This window comes from Myotis yumanensis, unplaced genomic scaffold (assembly GCF_028538775.1).
Source record: "Myotis yumanensis isolate MYYU_CA2020_CCGP unplaced genomic scaffold, mMyoYum1.0.hap1 SCAF_12, whole genome shotgun sequence".
Classification (NCBI taxonomy): Eukaryota; Metazoa; Chordata; class Mammalia; order Chiroptera; family Vespertilionidae; genus Myotis; species Myotis yumanensis.
The window spans coordinates 39316697-39336066 of NW_027223763.1; the positions used below are offsets into that span (position 1 = coordinate 39316697).

The following is a 19370-nucleotide window of genomic DNA, read 5'->3' on the forward strand; positions in this document are numbered from 1 at the left end:
TTCCTGGTCAGGGCACATACCTGGGATGGAGGCTCGATCCCCCATAGGGTGTGTGTAAGAAGCAGCCAATGGAGGATTCTCCTCATCATTCATTTTTCTATCCCTCCCTTTCCCTCTCTGAAATCAATAAAAATATATTTTTTAAAATTATTTTTAAAAATGTGTGTTTCTCCAACATGAGTTATATAATAAGAATGCAGTAGGGCCCAGCCAGCGTGGTTCAGTGGTTGAGTGTGGACCTATGAACTAGGAGGTCATAGTTTGATTCCTGCACATGCCTGGGGCACATGCCTGGGTTGCGGGCTCACTCACCAGTATGGGGTGCGGGAGGCAGCTGATCAGTGATTCTCTCTCATCACTGAAGTTTCTCTCTCTCCCTTCCTCTCTGAAATCAATTAAAAAATATATATTTTCAAAGAATGCAGTAGATTTATCACTGGATTTCTAAGTCAAAGTCACTAAGTATTAAGCTAGGTTTCCTTGGTTTAAGAAAAACCATTAAAGGTAACAATATTTATTTTCCCAACACTCCAACACAAGAATTCTACAGCAGCCGGCCACCCTTTGTGATATTCTTCTGATTCTCCAACTATTTCATTCCTGGAAGTCAAGGATTATTTTACCAATTGCAAATGACACTGGATATCTTAGGATAGGCTTAAATTTACTGCAAGGATTAAAAGAATGAGACTCGGACTCTATTTAGTTCTTGACGGAAAAACCAGCATTTCTGGCTCCAGAATCCCTATAATCTCAACAGCCTTAGAATACTGTTGCTAGTCTGAAGATTTAGTAAAATGAGAATTGAAATTCCCCATTAATTTCTATTACATTTATTCCCAAAGTCTGCAAGTAACAGAATACAAATAGAATGCACTGTATTTTTCCTGGGTGAATTATAACATTAACCAAGAACCTTATTCAAGAACCGTAACCCAGATATAACATGTACTTTAGTACAGTGACAGCTGTTGTTTTGTTTGTTCTGGCACACATGATTATATGTGGAACAATATGTGGAACAATAAATAGTTATCCATGACAGTGGCCAGGAATTTATCTTAATGAGTTATTCTCACTCCAAGGAGTGCATAGATGTAGCATAGCTCACAAACAGTGGGTCAGTTCCTCTAGACCAGTGACTGTGAAACTTTTCTGAATGGGACCCAGTAGGAGGTGTGCAGGAGGCAGCTGATCGATGTTTCTAACTCTCTATCCCTCTCCCTTCCTCTCTGTAAAAAATCAATAAAAATATATTTAAAAAAAAAAAACAGAAATCTATGGCTAAAAAAACAAAACAAAACAAAAAAAAAAAAGCAAAAACCTCAGACACAGACAACAGTGTGGTGATTATCAGAGGGAAAGGGGGTGGGGGAGGTAGAAGAGGATAAAGTGGAGATAAATGGTGACAGAAGGAGACTTGACTTTGAGTGGTGAACACACATTACAAATACAAATGATTATAGAATTGTACACTTGAAACCTATATCATTTTATTAAACAATATCACCCCAATAAATTCAACTTAAAATTTTTTTAAAATATATACTCACAGACACACACACACACACACAAATGTCTCTAGACATTACCAAATGACACTTGGAGGGGAAAATTATCTCCACTTGAAACCAACTGCTGATAGCGATGACAATTAAATTTGTCCCTTAGAGATAATTCAAACTTTTTTCCTTCAGCCACCATAAATGCATTGCTCTCTCCAATTCTCTTTGAACCAGCCACACCACCGTCAGCCAATTACCTCATTAACATGTTAAGTGAATCTTTAACATGTGTTCACTTTATATTTGTATGAGAGTCATGTTTTCAACTTTTTAGAAAATATATTTGGCAATACTTTCTATACATTACTTTACTTAATCCTTCTAACAACTGGATAAATATGAGGCTTTGAGATGTAAAATAAGGACCCAAAGTCCCACTGCTAACACTTAGAACAAGGTTTGGAACCGTCTTCATGTCCCAAATAGTGAACTCTTCACCACCATGCTATACTATCTCATGAAGCTACAGTAAGTCCTAAATCTCTGTTATTAAGACAGATCTCTGTGACCTGGCTTGCTGTGGTCACTGAACTTAGCTTGCAATTATACCCCCACAGCTCTTGGCCACCCAATTTATATATGTACTATAAAAGGGCTTGCATAGCTCAAAATCCAAGAACCAATCAGAGTAGCCTTCTAACTTTGAAACATTCTATGTTCATTTATTATAATATCAACACAACAGCCAGCTGACAGAGTAGTACATGGAATCTGTAGCTACTTAATTCAAAGTGCCATGTCCATTCAACATGTTCCTTGAACTTATCTTTGCGAGTGAGTTGCTGCTATCTCTCTCTCCAGGCAAAAGATAGAATCTTTTGGGATTTGTTTATCCTGGTATTCACTTTTTGTCCCTCTTCATGTTGAAAAAATAAAAAATGGAAGATGTGGTAAAATAAGGCACAAAGGCATCAGGGAGTGTTCTATGCTGAGCTTCACATCTTCTCTGTCTAGGCTAATAATACTAATCAGAGTAGGAAGCATATAAATCTGCATTGGATTCCGTGATTAAATAATCATTTTCCTCAGTTTTGAGTTACCTCTCATAGGAGGTAACTTAGCTTTATGGAAAATACATGCAAGAACCTAGTGTGGCTGGGCTCATCCTGCTCCCTGATGTTCCCTCTGCTCCCACCTCCCCTGTGTTCGGCTCTGCCGTGCCCTACTCTGAAGAAACAGTTGCCATCTCCCCCAACAAGTGGGCAGCTTGGGAAGGAGGGCGGCTTGTGGGAAGGGCAGCAGGAGGCCCCTCTTTGCCCCGTTCTCAGAGAATGCCATGGTTCTGAGCAAGAGGTCTGCGTGGGCCACAGGCTATGACCTATATGCTTATAAAATACCACACCTATGGAGAAAGCCCTTGTGAAAACTAAAATTAAGATACCTCTTGCCCTGGCCTGTGTGGCTCAGTTGGTTGAGTGTCGTCCCATGCACCAGGGGTCTAGGCTTTGATCCACAGATGGGGCAGGTGCGGGAGGCAACCAATTGTGTTTCTCTCTCTCTCCCTCTCCCCTCCCCTCTCTCTAGAGTTAATGGAAAGGGTGTCCTCAGGTGAGGATTAAAAATAAAAATTTTAAAGTAGCTCTTCTTCTGGATGTTATGGAAAAATACCTGTAGTTCTGGTTTGCCTGCAAAACGCTTCTTAGATGCAGGATTTGGTGTCATCGATGAAGACTATAGAGGAAACCTTGGTGTTGTGCTGTTTAATTTTAGCAAAGAAAGTCTAAAGTAGAAAGAATGATCAGATTGCACAGCTTATGTGTGCAAGGATTGTTTGTGCTTTTTTTTAAAATCCAGAAATAGAGGAAGACCAAGTTTGTTTGTTTTTTAATCCAGCAATAGAGGAAGTCTAAGTTTTGGATGATACAAAAAGGGACTAGGGAGGTTTGGGTTCCACCCAAACACATGCAGGAACACAAAGTGCTTCCCATCTTTCATGCCACTGATACTTCCACATCCATGGAAGGTAGGCCAATCCTAGGTATTACCCCACTTGACAACAAAGGAAAATGAGGTGCCAAGATGTTATCTAAGGCCACTCAAATAGTCTGCATTGGATACAGATTTTTAATAAAAATCAAACAATCCTAGAGACTTGGGTTTATTTCAGTATGGATTATAAACTAGGTCTCTTTACCAAGCCAATATACTTTTCTTTGTCCTTCACCCACCCCCACCCCTCTCCACTTTCTTTCTGTTATGCTTATAATGAGGCTTCTAATGAAGTGCTCACCAAAACAAACAAGTAAAGCCAAAACACCATTCTTAGGATACAATAAGTCAGGGTCTGCAATTATAGTGTCCCCTGTCTTTCGGGAAGTCCCATGCTGCCAGAAGATGAAGACTGAATCAAGGACATAGCACATGGAGAAGGCAGCAGCAATAGCTCGACAGGCTAAAAAGTGCAACAGCCAAGTGGAAAGCAGGTGGGACTGTGAGTAGGAAAACGGTTCTCTCCCAGCTCTGATGCTTGACCCTGGGCATGTCATATAACTTCTCTGAGCCCAAGGAAGCCATGCCTCTCTCAGAATTGAAATTGTTAACATCAACCTCATGGTATTTGGTTAAAAGGGTTAATAAATATAAAGCACCCAGTCAAATGCCTGGCACCTGGTGGGTGTTCACTATTATTAGCTCCATCTTTTAGTCCCAACCCTTTTGACTCCATCCTAGAAACCTAAGATTGTTCTTAAGATAAAATAAAATGTTACGAAACCATCTATAAGACTCTAAAGAAGCTCCTCAAATGTTAAAGTGTTATTAAGACAGATCTAAGCCTATTACCGTGAATAGAGGTGAGTCACACATAACCCTTCGGAGTTTTTTAATTAGTATTCTTTCCCCTGTAAGTCTTCCCTTGATACTTATTTGAATCATTTTCACCTCATTAAAAAAAAATGACTGGGTGTGGTGGCACCTATGGCTCTAGGACCTAAAACTCTGTATAAGGATAGGCGTTAGGCTTTGCGACAGTACATCATCTGACCTATGAATACCATCCCACTCCTCCTATTCAAGGACAGACACCTTAATTCCAGCCATAAGTTATATCAAGCTGCTTCTGCCTTCCTGTCTTTGATTGCCCGATCTGGAGAAAACCAACATGTTGTCAGAAGACTCCAGCAGCCCTGTGCAAAAATCCATGTGGCAAAATTGTAGGGTCACCTGCCAACAGCCAGCACCATCTTGCCAGCCAGGTAACTGAGTCACCTCAGGAGTAGGTACGCCAACCCCAGACAAGGCTGTAGAGCAGTGGTTCTCAACCTTCTGGCCCTTTAAATACAGTTCCTCATGTTGTGACCCAACCATAAAATTATTTTCGTTGCTACTTCATAACTGTAATGTTGCTACTGTTATGAATCGTAATGTAATTATCTGATATGCAGGATGGTCTTAGGCGACCGCTGTGAAAGGGTCGTTCGACCGCCAAAGGGGTCACGACCCACAGGTTGAGAACTGCTGCTGTAGAGGACTGAAGCCCAGCTGACACCTTGATTTCAACTTCGGGAGAGACCCTGAGGCAGAACCACCATGTAAGTCACTCCCAAAATCCTGATTCACAGAAACTGTACGAGGAAACTGTTTTAAGCTGCTCAGTTTTGGGTAATTGGGCAATTTGTTACGCAGTAGTAGATAACTAATACACAGCCCACTCAAAATTGTTGGCTGAGGCTGATGTGAGTTGCATTTCTGCCACTCCCAGCGAAAGAAATTCTAAATAATACATCTGCTCCATCAGAATCAATTGGGTTGGGCATTTTTTTTATTTGTTTGTTTAAAGCTCTACAGATGATTATAATGTGCAGCCTAGTTTAAAACAACTTTGTTTTATTATGGAATATTGATATTAACATATAATTATAACCCTACAACTTGAAGTGAACTAAACTCCCCCTTCCCTCCATGATGCACTATGATAGGACCAGCTATTATGTAATGGAAGATTAGATAGGCTTCTCCAACATTAGGGAAACTGAAGGGTCTTTTTCTTTCCTCAATCTCTAACATAGAAATGAGCAAGAAAGATTAATTTTCACTCCTTTACTCTTCAATTTCCATCTTGGCTTCACTGTATGGAGTTACAATCACAGCCAGTTTGTATGAACTATTCCTCGCCATGGGACAATGTGCAATGGATCCCATCACATTCTGTTGCCTGCTGTCCCTTGCCCCTGGATCAGACATACTAACTCATTTATGCAATATTACACAAATATTTTTTAAGTACATATGAAAATTCCCTTTACCCAGACAAAATGACACCATGATGAGATGTTGACACTTCTACCTAGTACTTATTCATTGATATAAACTCAAGATATTGAATTTCCAAACCTGAAACTTGAAAACAAGAGTAAATGAATGGCTAAGCATTTCTTTCTCCCTCTCTATTAGCTTTTCCCCCCCACAAACACTCAAGCAGCTTCCTATAGCAGCTACACACCAGCAAATCATTTTTTAAAATCTTCTTAAGGAATCTGCATTACAAAGATCTTAGCCACCAGTTGGTAATGGAGTCAACCATCTACCTGATATTCTAATCTACACTAATAAAGGACAAACATGCAATTGACCGTACCTTCACTATGCCTTAAACCATGCCCACCAGCCAATCAGAGTGACTATATGCAAATTAACCCAACCAAGATGGCAGCCAGCAGCCACAGAGCTGGAGCAGGCAGGAGGCTTGGTTGCTCCAGTAATGGAGGAAGCCAAGCTTCCCGCCTGCCACGGCCAGCTCTGAGCTCCACTCAAGGCAACAAAGTTTCAATTATAGAAGATAAATAAACCCCAGATACCTGCTGTCAGCCGGCTGTGGCCACAGAGCTGGAGCGAGCAGGAGGTTTGGGTTGCCCCTGGCAATGGAGGAAGCCAAGCTTCCTGCCTGCCCTGGCTGGCTCTGAGCTCCACTCAAGGCTACAAAGTTTCAATTATAGAAGGTAAATAAATCCCAGAATAAAAAAAAAAAAAGAAAAAAGGAGTGGCTGGGAGCTTCCCTCGCCGGGGGGCTTGGCCAGCCTGAAAACGGCCCTCAGCCCCTCACCCAGACTGGTCAGGCACCCCAGTGGGGACCCCCCACCCTGAAGGGGGTGTGGGCAGCCTGCAAACACCCATCAGCCCCTCACCCAGGCTGGCCAGGCACCCCAGTGGGGACCCCCACCCTGAAGGGGGTGTGACCAGCCTGCAAACAGCCATCAACCCCTCACCCAGACTGGCCAGGCACCCCAGTGGAGACCCCCACCCTGATGGGGATGTGACCAGCTGCAAACAGCCAACAGCCCCTCACCCAGGCTGGCCAGGCACCCCATCGGGACCCCCACCCTGATCTGGGACACCGTTCAGGGCAAACCAGCCGGCCCCCACCCGTGCACCAGGCCTCTATCCTATATAATAAAAGGGTAATATGCAAATTGACCCTAACAGCAGAACGACTTGGAATGACTGGTCACTATGACACACACTGACCACCAGGGGGCAGATGCTCAATGCAGGAGCTATCCCCTAGTGGTCAGTGTGTTCCCACATGGGGGAGCTCTGCTCAGCCACAAGCCAGGCTGATGGCTGCCAACACAGCGGTGGTGGCGGAGTCTCTCCCGCCTCCTCAGGAGCACTAAGGATGTCCGACTGCAGCTTAGGTCTGCTCCCTGCTGGTAAATGGACATCCCCCGAGGGCTGCTGGGCTGCCAGAGGGATGTCTGACTGCCAGCTTGGGCCTGATCCCCCAGGGAGTGGGCCTAAGCCAGCAGGTGGACATCCTCCGAGGGGTCCCAGACTGCAAGAGGGCATAGGCCAGGCTGAGGGACGCCCCCGAGTGCACAAATTTTTGTGCACCGGGCCTCTAGTCTACACTAATAAAAGAGAAACATGCAAATTGGTGTGACTCTGCTACACCCACCAGCCAATCAGGATGAGTATGCAAATTAACCCAACAAAGATGGCAGCTAATTTGCATATGCAGGCACGGAGCGAAGACTGAAGACTTAAGAGGCTTGGCTTCTCTGCTGCAGTTGGAGCAAAGGCCTGGGTCCCGAGTGCCGGAGGAAAACCGGTGCCGGCAGCCAGGGGAATGAAGGCCTATTGCACAAATCTCTTTGTGCAACGGGCCTCTAGTATTCTAATAATTATCCTCAGTTCCTCTCTCTTCTCATCTCACTCAGGGAAACAGCCCCCAAATCTTGTTAATTCTACTTCAGAAATCTCATATTCAGACTTTCATCCCCATTCCTGCAGCCACAGCCTTTGTTCAGACTACCTTCACCCTCTGCCTAGCTATTACAACAGCCTCTTCATTGGTGGCTTTGACAGCCTTCCTTTACTCTAGTTCTAGCTGTCAGAGTTATCTTTCCAAAGAGTAAATAGTTTCATGCCATTCCCTTGATTAAAAACATTTATTTGCCTTTACATATCCTCTAACATAAGGACACATCATTTCTGTGGTATTCTAATCAAGAGAAGACACCAGCCAAGCCCAGCTGAGTAGCATCATATGAAAAACAAAAATGGTCACAATATTTTTCCAAAGTGTTAAGATCATGAAAGAAAAAGAAAGACTGAAGAGATATCCCAGGCAGACACATAAAATGAAGGGAGGTGATGACTAAATAGAATGCCAGATCTTAGATTGACTTTTGGAACAATAGAACATTAGTAGGAAAACCTGTGAAATGCATATAAATTCTGTAGCTTAGTTAATGCTACTCTACCAACTTCTTAATTTTGACCATTGTACTATGATTATGCAAGATGTTAACATTAGAAGAAGCATCACACTAGCATCATATGACAAATCATGACTGCTGGACTTCTCACGCTTATTCACAATTTAATAGTCTTACTTGGGATCACATATGATGAGGGAGGTGAGGTACCATAATTCTTCAGTATTTAGAATCTGTAGTAGTCTTTATCTAGCCTAGTGATGGAAATCATAGGATAAAAGAGCAGGCTTCTAGGGTAGGGGTATTGTGGAAGGAGAAACCCAGTCTCCTTATATATTTCTTTGTAATTTTGGATACAACCTTTGTCATATCTTTTGTTGTTGTTGATTCAGAAAGGAAGCGAGAGGGAGAGAGATAGAAACATCAGTGATGAGAGAGAATCATTGATTGGCTGCCTCCTGCAAACCCCCTACTGGGTAGGTGCCCTTGATCTGGGACCCTTCAGTCAGCAGGCTGATAATCTGGCTAAGGCTGTCATCTCTTTTGATTCTTCTCTTCAGTTATCCCCTATATTCAACTCTGTTTTTTCTTCCTTAGAAAATACCATCTGGATTTACCTTAAACTCTTCCTTTCACTATTACTGTCTAGCATAAACCTTTATCACACCATTTTAGAATTATTCGAACAACCTCCTCATCTGATCTTCCTGATAACAGTTTATTCCCTAGCTTTTGTCTGATCAAGAATTCTATAATACTACTTTGATCATATCACACTGCTGCTTCAGAATTAAAATGAATATCCTTGGCTTAGTGATTCACCCAAACTTTTCCAATTTTTAAAGGTTCTAATAATTTTATACCACCTGAATTAGTAAATGCCCCCCCGCCCCCCGCCTACTTCTTCATATGGGTTATAATCAGTTCAGTTTTTGCCTTCCTCTCCACCTGGCTTATGTTATTACTCCCAAACTACACCAAAAATTGTTGTGCTTCCCTGTCCAGAATAGACTTTACCTTTTGGTAACATCACTCAAAATTTCCTTTGGAGACCATTAAACCCTTATCTCAGTCCATGGTTTGGATGGACATGTGACCTAAACCTGGCTCATCAGAGAACCACAGCCCCTTAGTCACAACAATCAGTTCAATGAAGAGCACACAACTCAAGCTGGTCCAATGGGAGTCCTCAGGTGCTTTGAGGACTTTTAGAAAAGAATAGTGCTCTTTTAGCACTACTAGAAATAGCAACTGACAGATTCCTGATGATATAATTTGAGCTTCTAGATTTACCTATGCATGATCTTTTCAGTAATAAGAAACAAATCCTCCCCTCCCCCTTTTGTCTTAAACCAATTTGAAATGATTTACAAAGAGTATTCCCACATCTTTGCCTCTTCAATTAAAGTCATCCTTAGAAATTTAGCTCTATGCCACTTTCAAACCATTCTCCCTTTTCTTAATTCCCATTACAGTTTACTTAATCCATACTACTTTAACACTAAATCTTCTTAATTGTTTAATGTTTTCTAGTTTTGTACCACAAGCTTCTTGAAGGCTTGGATCCTGAATTACATTTCTCTTGTGTTCAGAACACTTTAGAATTTTTCACACTTAAGATGCAGATTGACTGGTAAATTCTTGGATAAGTTACTTTTCTTTAGGAAATCAATGGTTAGAATCTCAAGAATAAATGAAGTCTGGGCAACTTGCTGCTGATCAGAGCTCAGCTCTTTTGGTAATTTAGTTCCCATCTTACTGATTTAAAAACAAAGAGAGCAGGAAAGAGGAAATGATATCAGTGACTATGTTATAAAATCACACTTTTAGGGCATTTGGAGGGGCCTGATAATAACATTAATCATACTTTTAGGGCATTTGGAGGGGCCTGATAATAACTCCCAGTTTTAAAATGTAGGTTTTATTATTTATTCAGGCATGGTGAGACCATGAGATCAGGAGACAGCTGCCCTTGACAAGAGAGTTTGCTTCTTACAAGTACCCAAGAGGAGGGGATGCCACACATGCAGGGCCCCACTGGAAGCACTAGGATCAGCCATGAGGCAGAAAGAGTGAGGGTAAAGCATGGGTACAAGCCTGTATAGTGGTTTCCACAGGAAAGGAAAGGCAAAGCAGAGTACGTGTGTTAGGATTGGCTAGTTGGAATGATTTTAGCAGGATTTGGGGTAGAGACTGTCTCAAATTGGTGCCTGGCCCTGGGTTGATTAGGGAGGGGAATATTGGCTTGGTGTGTAAGAGCCTGAGGAAGGAGGTGGCTGTGGCTTCAGGCTTGGTCAGTTTGCATATGAAAGGTTCTGGGAATTTGTTGCTCTCTCTACGTGTTAGCTAGCCCTGGGCGGGGCAGTCTCTTCCCAGGAGAAGCTTTGGGTGGCAGAGAGTCAAGAATACAGAAAATGAGAAAACATAGTGAATATACTTCTCTATTTCCCACCTAGATGCCAGTGCATTGTGAAGGGCCACGATTAGATGCTAGCTAGTGCCTCGCCAATGGTGAGGCATTGGGGCCCCTGTGCACTTTGGTGGTCTTCCAGAGGCAGGTACCGCTTAGAGTTAGGTTCCTGCCTTTTCCTCTGCTGCCATCGCCAGTCAGGGCCCGACTAGGCTTTTCACAGGTCCCTAGACACGGACAAGATGGTAGTGTTCCTCTCCCCTTATGTAAGTAAAAGGAGAAATTCCTTTAGGAAATGAATTAAAACTTAAATTAGGGAGAATTCAAGACCTTCCTTCTAGACTTTGTGAAATAAAAATTCCGGATAAATTCATCAAAGCTTAACCTGTTGTTCTGCTTTTCCTTCCGCTAGTCCTTTAGCTTCTGGCCTGTTCCACGGTCCAGCAGATGCAGGCTCTTGAACTCCACCCACGAGGCCGCTGGCAGGTGTCAGGCCAGCACCACCCGGGAATTCCTCCATCGCCCCTCCCACCCGGCCCTCTGCCCCGCCCACTGTGCGTGTCGTCGTGACGTCACGCGCCGTCGCCCAAGGTCGGCAGCCAATGAGCGCAGGCGGCCGCGGCTTGCCGTCGTCCCCTCGCCTGGTCTTGCGCGCTGGGTCTGGGAGCCGTGAAGACCCGGCGGAGCATCCCGCGCGGCTGGAGGCCGGAGGCCGGCGGAGGCGGGGCGCACCGCGAGCGGGGGGCGTGACGAGAGGAAGGCCGAACAGCCGCCACCACGCTTTCCTTCGCGGCGAGACGCAAGCGAGCCAGGCTGAGGGCCGCGGCAGCGATGCAGCGACGGCGGCGTCTCTCGCCGCCCGCCTCTCGGCTGCGGGAGGACGGCGGGGGCGGGGGCGGGGGCCGCGACGGGAGCGGGGAGGTGGAAGTGCAGTTCTCCGCCGGGCGTTTGGGCTCGGTCGCGGTGGACTCGGCGGCGGCGGCCACGCGCAGCACGGAGGAGGAGGAGGAGAGGCTCGAGCGCGAGCACTTCTGGAAGATCATCAATGCCTTCCGCTACTACGGGTAAGGAGCCCGCGGCGGACCCCGGCCCGGCCCGGCCCGGCCCGGCCCGTCGGGGCGCCCGCTGCGCCCCCGCGCTCGCCCTCCCCCCTCCCCCGGGCCGCCACGCCTCCGGGATTCCCGGCCCAGGCCGCCTGAGCTGACCTCGGGGTCCCCGAGTCACCTCGCACCGTCCTACCCCCTCTCGGCCCTGCTAACCCGTCTGCTGCTCTTGTCTTCTGACCGCAGGATCAGATTGGCTCTCCTGCCTTCCATCCCACGTGGACGGTCTGGCTTTGAGGCCGGTGGGGGTGATCAGAAAAATGCTGTGACGATTTCAGACAGAAGAGGGTGGTGGTAGATTGTCCAGTGCCGGGCATGATTGTTTGTGTTGCCGATGGTCTCCAAACTGAACACACGCGGAGCCCAAGTTCACCTCCACGTGGGATGCGGCAGGACGCGTTTCCCCAAACTGTGGCCAGTTCCTGTGAGAACAGCCTGAGCTCCCCACCCCACCCCACCCCCTGGCGCCGAGGAAGTGCGAGCACGTTGGTGGGGAGCGATGAGTGATGCGGCTCAGTGTCTTTAGCTGGTGGGTGCAATGAGGTCGGAGGTGGTCCGGGTGTTCTAACATTTGCTAATTAAGGAGGGGCTGGAGAGAAGGCACGGTGAGAGCCACCTTTGCGATCTTTTATTTTGCAAATATGTATCGAATTCTCACGGTGAGCCTGGTGTGGTGGTAGGGCTTTATACTTGGCTAACTTATACTTTTCTTCTAGGTAGATGTTCAACTAAGCTTAGCCACAAAATTTTAATTTCGAGAGCTGAATGGGACTTAAATCAACTGGATTTGTAGGCAAAGAAAAGTATTTTATTCGTGTAAGAGATGAGTCCACTGGGGGACATATTCTGAGTCTGCGGTTGTAATCAAACATGACCTTCCCCGTGAGAAAAAATGGTTTCCCTAGATGGGCTTCTGTGCTTTATGCAAACTTTTTTTATGTTGCTTGACTCTGACCTCCTCAAGGGCAGGGACAGCCTCATTTATTTTTGTGTCAGCAGTGCTTGCCATAGGTTTTTGAAGCTCTATTTTTAACAAATAGGAAATAGTAGCAAAGAAATACATGTCATTCCCAAGTAATCTGTCAATTTGTGAACAGTTGGTAGTCTATTATTATTCTGAATTGAGAAACTCGCTCAATAAAAGCTTAAAGTTGTTTAGAATCTGATTATATTTATGACATGAATTTTTGAAGTTCAAAGATCTTTTTAAAAATATATTTTTTTTATTGATTTCCGAGAGGAAGGGAGAGGGATAAAGAGATAGAAACATCAAGATGAGAGAGAATCATTGATGGGCTGCCTCCTGCATGCCCCTACTGGGGATCAAGCCCGAAACCCAGGCATGTGCCCTTGGCCAGAATCGAACCTGGGACTCTTCAGTCCGCAGGCCAAAGCCCCATCCATTGAGCCAAACCGGTCAGGGCTGAAGTTCAAAGATCTTGATGACATAATTTACTAATTAAACATAAGGATAGGAACCATGGATTGCATTAATTATAGAGCCCAAAAGGAAGTTAGTAGTATGGGGATTTTATTTAGTATGAACAGAGGAAGGAAGGCAGACAACCAGAGGATTGAATTTGATGTAATTATTGTGCCTGGAAGAGCCATACAGGCAGGAGAAGCAGCTGACATTAGATAGTTAAGAGTGGTAGATGCAGTAAAGTTCTGTGCATTTTACTATTAAAAAGTCTAGAAAGAATATTGGGAAATATCTTGGGAATATAATGAACATAATTAAAATGTGGGTGTGTACCCAGTTCTAAAATGTTAGGACTAATTTAGAAATGATATTATAATTAGGTATCAGATGGACCTTTTTGTTGTGGGGGCAGAGGGACTTTGACCTGAATCTAGGAGCCAAGTGTGGCAATATAAAAAAGAGCAATTGTGTGCATGTTTTAGTAGCTGTGATACAGTTTTCTATACTCTCATCCCTCTCCTTTACCAGTTTAATGTGGGATTGAGGAAAACTTCATTTTTTAAAAACAATCCTTTTTATTTGTATGTACTCTCTGATGAAACACTTTATATCTTTAGACTGAAAATAGTATATGATTAAAAATATACTTCTTAAAATATCACTGAAAGGATTAGCGTTACAGAAAGCATCGTGTAGCAGAAAACACTGGATTGTTACATTCCAGCATTTTATGATTTTCTAGAGTTGCGCTGTTTAATACCTTGGCCGCTAATTACATCTGGCTAAATTAAAACTTAAACTAATTAAAACTTAATAAAATTAAAAATGCATTTCCTCAGTCTCAGTAGCCAGAGTTTGGTTTTACTGCTAAATGCCTTTTAATATATATGAGAGTTAGATGAAAGTCATAGGGCAAGAAATGTCTTTTTATTAATGTTTTCTCTTTCCAGTGGCTTCCAATGTTGTGCTTCCTACAGATATTACTTAGATGACATTCTCTAAAAATGACTATAGCATTGTAATGAATAGCAAAAAAATGTTGTTAGCCTTAAAATACTACTCTTGTTATGAATGAAGATACCTAGTTACATGGAAAATATTACAACTGAAAGATCAAAGATCTTGTCAGAATTGGCCAACTCTTGGAAACAGCGGTTAGGTGAGATTTATTTTTTAGAACTGAGATGTAGAGCTCATTTTTACAGGTGAGGGGATAGGCATATGAAGAGATGAGTAACTTGCCTAGGGTTACACAACCAAATTGTGGTAGCGTCTGGCTTGAAATCCAAAATCATTTACTAAAATTTTACCCTTATAAGCAGTGATACTAGTAAGACAATTTTAACCTTGGGTATTTAATAAATATTTTAAATCGATTGAGGCAGACTTTCCTTCTGAAAGGTATGCTTTCCTGTGTGGAATTCTAGAGTTCAACAGGTTCAGAGGGATGGGTCAGTGACCTTGGCCCTCGGCTCACACCCAGCATAAACCCACCCTGATCAAAAGGCCACTGAGTCAGAGTTAGGGTCACTGCCTAGACCAGCCTTCTAGAGAGAGCTGGAGGTAGAGAAACCCTTACAGAAGACAGCCGCTGACTACTTTCTCCCCTTAGCTGCCAAAAGATGTGGCCTCATTATGCTGATTGAGTTCAGAACCAAGGAGAGTCTGAAGGTTATAAAACATTCCTTCAAAGCAAACATGTCAAACTCAGAGGCTAACGGGCCAAATAAATAAGGTTTAAGTTTCTGTGGGCCTCAAAAAACCCCAAAAGCTTCTATTTTCATAGAAACAGGTTTATTTCGATAGAGACATGCTGAATACAAAGGGCTGAAATAAATGAGTCATCATTAACATAAAATAATAGAACATTTAAATAAAAATTAATATTTTTCTTGAACATTAACTTACCAGACACTGAATTACTGCACAAATTAATAAGCGTAATGCAAATGAACCTATTTTTCTTTTTCTCTGAAAGTGAAAGATTTCCTGTAGCACACACTAAACAAGTCAGTCCAAGACTAATGACATGGCAATCGGCTGCTAAAATATTCACTGCTAAAATATTAGTGGAGAGAAGTGGTGTGCCTGCGCGGATGGCACCTAAGGGAAATAAATGCAACACGATTATAGTAATCAGTCATTAGCGAACATTGTAGTTCGTTATTAACAATTATGTATAACAGGATATTGTAAAAATTACAAAATTTTTATTAAAACGCTTCTTACATACCGTTATATTGGCTGGGCCACAAAAATATTAGTTGTGCGCCACATGGGGCCCGCGGGCCACGAGTTTGACATGCTTGCTTTAAAGTAAGGTAGGCAGACTTTTTTTAAAAAAGGCTAGGCAATGAATATTTTAAGCTCTTGGGACTAAGTGGTCTCTGTTACAACTATTCAACTCTGCCCCAGTAGGTGAATAAGTGGGCATGGCTATGATCCAGTAAAACCCTTTTTACCAAAACAGACCAAGTAGCCAGGGGTGGGGAAGCGTGTTTTGCCACCTCTGTCTTAACACACACTCAAAAGAGTTGTCCAACAGACTCAAAAAAGAGCCTGGAGGCTCTGGCTAGAAATAAATGATATTCAAGTGTCCTAGGATTTACAAACTGGAAACACCACTAGGCAAAAACTCGGGGTTTTTTTGAACTCAGGTGTGTTTTGAAAAAAAAAAAGTTAGGAGTTCTTATAGTAAAATGTGCATTTTTGAGAATAATCAGTCCTGTATTCTCTGCACTAGGATTGGTCCTGGGTGTGTCAGGCAGTCTGGATTATGGATGTCAGGTGGTCTTGATACATGAGTCCTTCATTGAGTGATCATGTATAGCCAGGCATTACTGCAGAACTGGAAAATTCAAAATTTTAAGTTCCAGGCTGATTAAAACAACAATAAAATAATTTCCTCAGACCTCAACCTAATTGATTTTAGTAATTTCATAGCTTGACTATATAGTGACTCCATTTTATTTCTTCACTCTATTCCTCATAATATAAGCATTTCCAGAATAGTGAAGCTATCCCCAGTTATAATAGTACAGTAAGGATTGGACTCTTCTCAACTTTGGTAAAACCTCACTTCAAGAGAGTCACTGTGGATGTCTGTTATGGATAGCTAGGCATACCATTAAGTAACCAAGGGTTAAGGGATATGCTACAGCTCATCCCACGCTGTGTACTTACATCACTTCTGTAGCAGGAATTGACAGCAAATATGTTAGGTTCTTCTGACCAATCCATAACTTACTTCAGCTCCCCTGCTATCATGGAAATAAGTAGTCTACATGGAGAACAAAAAGTGGCACCTAGGTTGCCTCACTGAACATTTATTGTTTTTTACATGTGGTGAAATATGGAGGTTAAATAGTGACAAAGATGAGACTTGTATTTTAGAAGAATTCATCTGATGGGGAGGTTAGGTTGGGAACAGCATTCCTAGGTAGCAGGCCTCTTAGTAATCATTGGGAAACATAATGAGGGCCTGAGCTAAAGCATTGGAGAGGGGTATAATTTGCAGATAGTTTTATGAAGTAGAATCAAAAGGATCTTGTGCTTAATTGATTGTGTGGGCTATGAGAAGAGGCATTTTAGGATGACTTGTTAGTTTCCGACTTGAGTATGGTATGCCACTCATCGGTATCAGCCACGTAGGAAAGAGTACAAGTTTTTTTGGTGGGACGTGCTAAATTCATTTAAGATATGTTGACTTTTGAGGTATAGTGAGAGGATGATTGTGGGGCACCCAGTGTCCGGGAATACTAGACATGAAGTACTAAAAGACTACTTAATCTCTTGACGGTAAATTGTAAACTTGCAACTCTGCAACATACCATGCATGGTCTCCTTAAATAGTTCCGTTAGTGTCATACTCTACTGCTGGAAATATAAATTGGTACAATCTTTCTGAAAATCACTTTGTATCAAGAGACTTAAAAGTACTATCCTTTCTGACCTGGTCATTCTTTGGGGAATTTGTGGTGATTTTTTTTTTCTACACTATAGACAGATTTGAACACAAAAATTTATCATATGGGCGAGCGAAAGTATCTAGATGCCCAGTGTTTGGGAAATAGCTAAGTAAATTTTGGTTGCATAAGGTGAAATGATGAACTATCATTGCAGTCATTTGCCATATAGTCATTTGAGAACCTTTTTCTGACCTGGGAAAATTCCTCTAATAAGGATAAAGACTTACAAATGCTTCTAGAACTTGAATATGCATATGGATAATTTGGAGATCTTGTCAAAAGGCAGATTACATTTCAGTAGGTCTGGTGTAAGGCCTGAGATTCTCCATTCCTAACCACTTCCAGATGATCTGCTGTTTTGTCTACCTACCACATTTTCATGAGAAAGGTGCTAAATGACTTTGTCTTAAACACAAAACAGAAATATGCCAACAAGTTAGAAGTGGTTGCCTCTAAAAGAGGGATTTATACTTTAATTAAAAGAATACTTTTACTTTTCTGCATTTTCCATATTTTCATTGTCAACATAATAGTTTTATAAATTATATATGCCTACTATATTTAAGCACTTAATGACTTGGTTTAGTGGCCAGAATTTACTAAATCTCAATGGATGATAGTTTCTGTACTCATCGTCACCACTGTTGTTCATGTTTTTATATATGAGACAGTGGAGGACAGAGAATGGAAGTAACTTGCCAAGGGCCACATAGTAAATAGGGGACATTAGCTGGATTTCAGTCCAGATCTATTTGATTCCAGAGCTCACTATTATACTGACTGGAGAGGGATGAAGCAAAAGAGCAGACATCAGTACAACCAATCACTGTCAATTTGATCTTTTCACATCGCCTCTAACCCCTGAATACCATCACACCTGAGCTCCCAAAAACATGTCTAGGTTTTTGCTTAAGTTTTATAAGAAGCTTCTTCAGAACTTCTTTAAATATTACTGTTCAGAAATTACAGAGTAATTCGGCATAAGGTAAAAATGAGTTGTTTGGATGAATAGAGAAATCCAGGCAACCAAATGAAAATGTATTTTTTAATACTGAGTAAATAAAGAAACATACATGTTTATTTGTTTTTATATGTAAAATGTAAAAAATGGTGCAGTGAACACCATGAATCTACCACCCGGTTTTAAAAAAGAATAATATCTTATCCCTTTCCCCTCAAAGCACATCACTTTCCTGAATTTTTGTTTCCTTGCTTTCCTTGTAGTTTTTCTACACATGTTCAGTTCCTACAATATATTGTTTATTTTTATATAAATTAAATTATACATTAAGTATTTTTCTACAACTTGATTTTTAAGCAAATATTTACATTCCTGAGTTTTATCCATATTGTGTATAGCCATAATTTATTAATTTAACTGCATTTCCTTGTGTGACTATACTGTACTTTGTTTGTTCACTCTTCTGGTGATGGACCTTTAGGTTGTTTCCAGATTTTTAGTTTGTTATATCTAACAGTGCTCTGATGAAGCTTTTTCATGTTTCATTGTGACCATCTGCAGGAATTTCTTGAGTATGTGTCTAGGAGTATAATTGCTAGGTCATGTGGAATGTGCATATTAAGCTTTACTAGGTAATGCTAAATTATTTTCCAAGTAGTTGTACTAATTTATGTACCCACCATCGATCAGTATATAAATATCTAATTATTCCATTATTTACCAACATTTCAGATAGACAGGCTTTTAAATTTTGCCCATCTGATTGAAGTAAAATTCCATTTCACTGTGAGTATAGCATTTAACTTTTAAAAATGATGTTCTTTTCATTTTTTTTCTAAATATATTTTTATTAATTTCAGAGAGGAAGGGAGAGGGAGAGACAGATAGAAAAATTAATGATGAGAGAGAATCACTGATTGATTGCCTCCTGCACGCCCCCACCGGAGATTAAGCCCGCAACCTGGGCATGTGCCCTTGACCAGAATTCAGTCCGAAGAGCCGACTCTCTAACCACTGATCCAAACCAGCTAGGGCATGATGTTCTTTTCAGATTTTATAAATAGGTAGTTCCCAACGTGAAACTTTTAATCCTTACCTGAGAATATGTTTTTCATTGATTCTAGAAAGAGAAGAAGGGGGAGAAGGTAGGGGGGGAGAGGGAGAGAGAGGGGGAGAGAAACGTTGATGGGTTGCCTCATGCACATGTTTCAGGCCCCAATCAGAGCCTGAAACCCTGCTATGTGACCTGACTAGGAATAGAACCCTTGACTCTTTGAGATTGTA

General features: G+C 42.2%; 1 protein-coding gene across 2 annotated transcripts in view; it reads left to right on the plus strand.

Annotated features, from left to right (window-relative positions):
- The first annotated feature begins 11299 nt into the window (after positions 1–11299).
- CARNMT1 (carnosine N-methyltransferase 1) overlaps positions 11300–19370 on the plus strand; it is a 43286-nt gene continuing 35215 nt past the window's right edge. Inside the window, exon 1 of one of the 2 annotated variants that reach the window (XM_070431483.1) lies at positions 11300–11695. In XM_070431483.1, the coding sequence (XP_070287584.1) occupies positions 11463–11695 (233 nt within the window). In that variant the 5' untranslated portion in view covers positions 11300–11462. Of the gene's footprint in view, positions 11696–12056; positions 12264–19370 lie in introns of those variants that run through there. The other variant, XM_070431484.1, reaches the window with a different exon arrangement.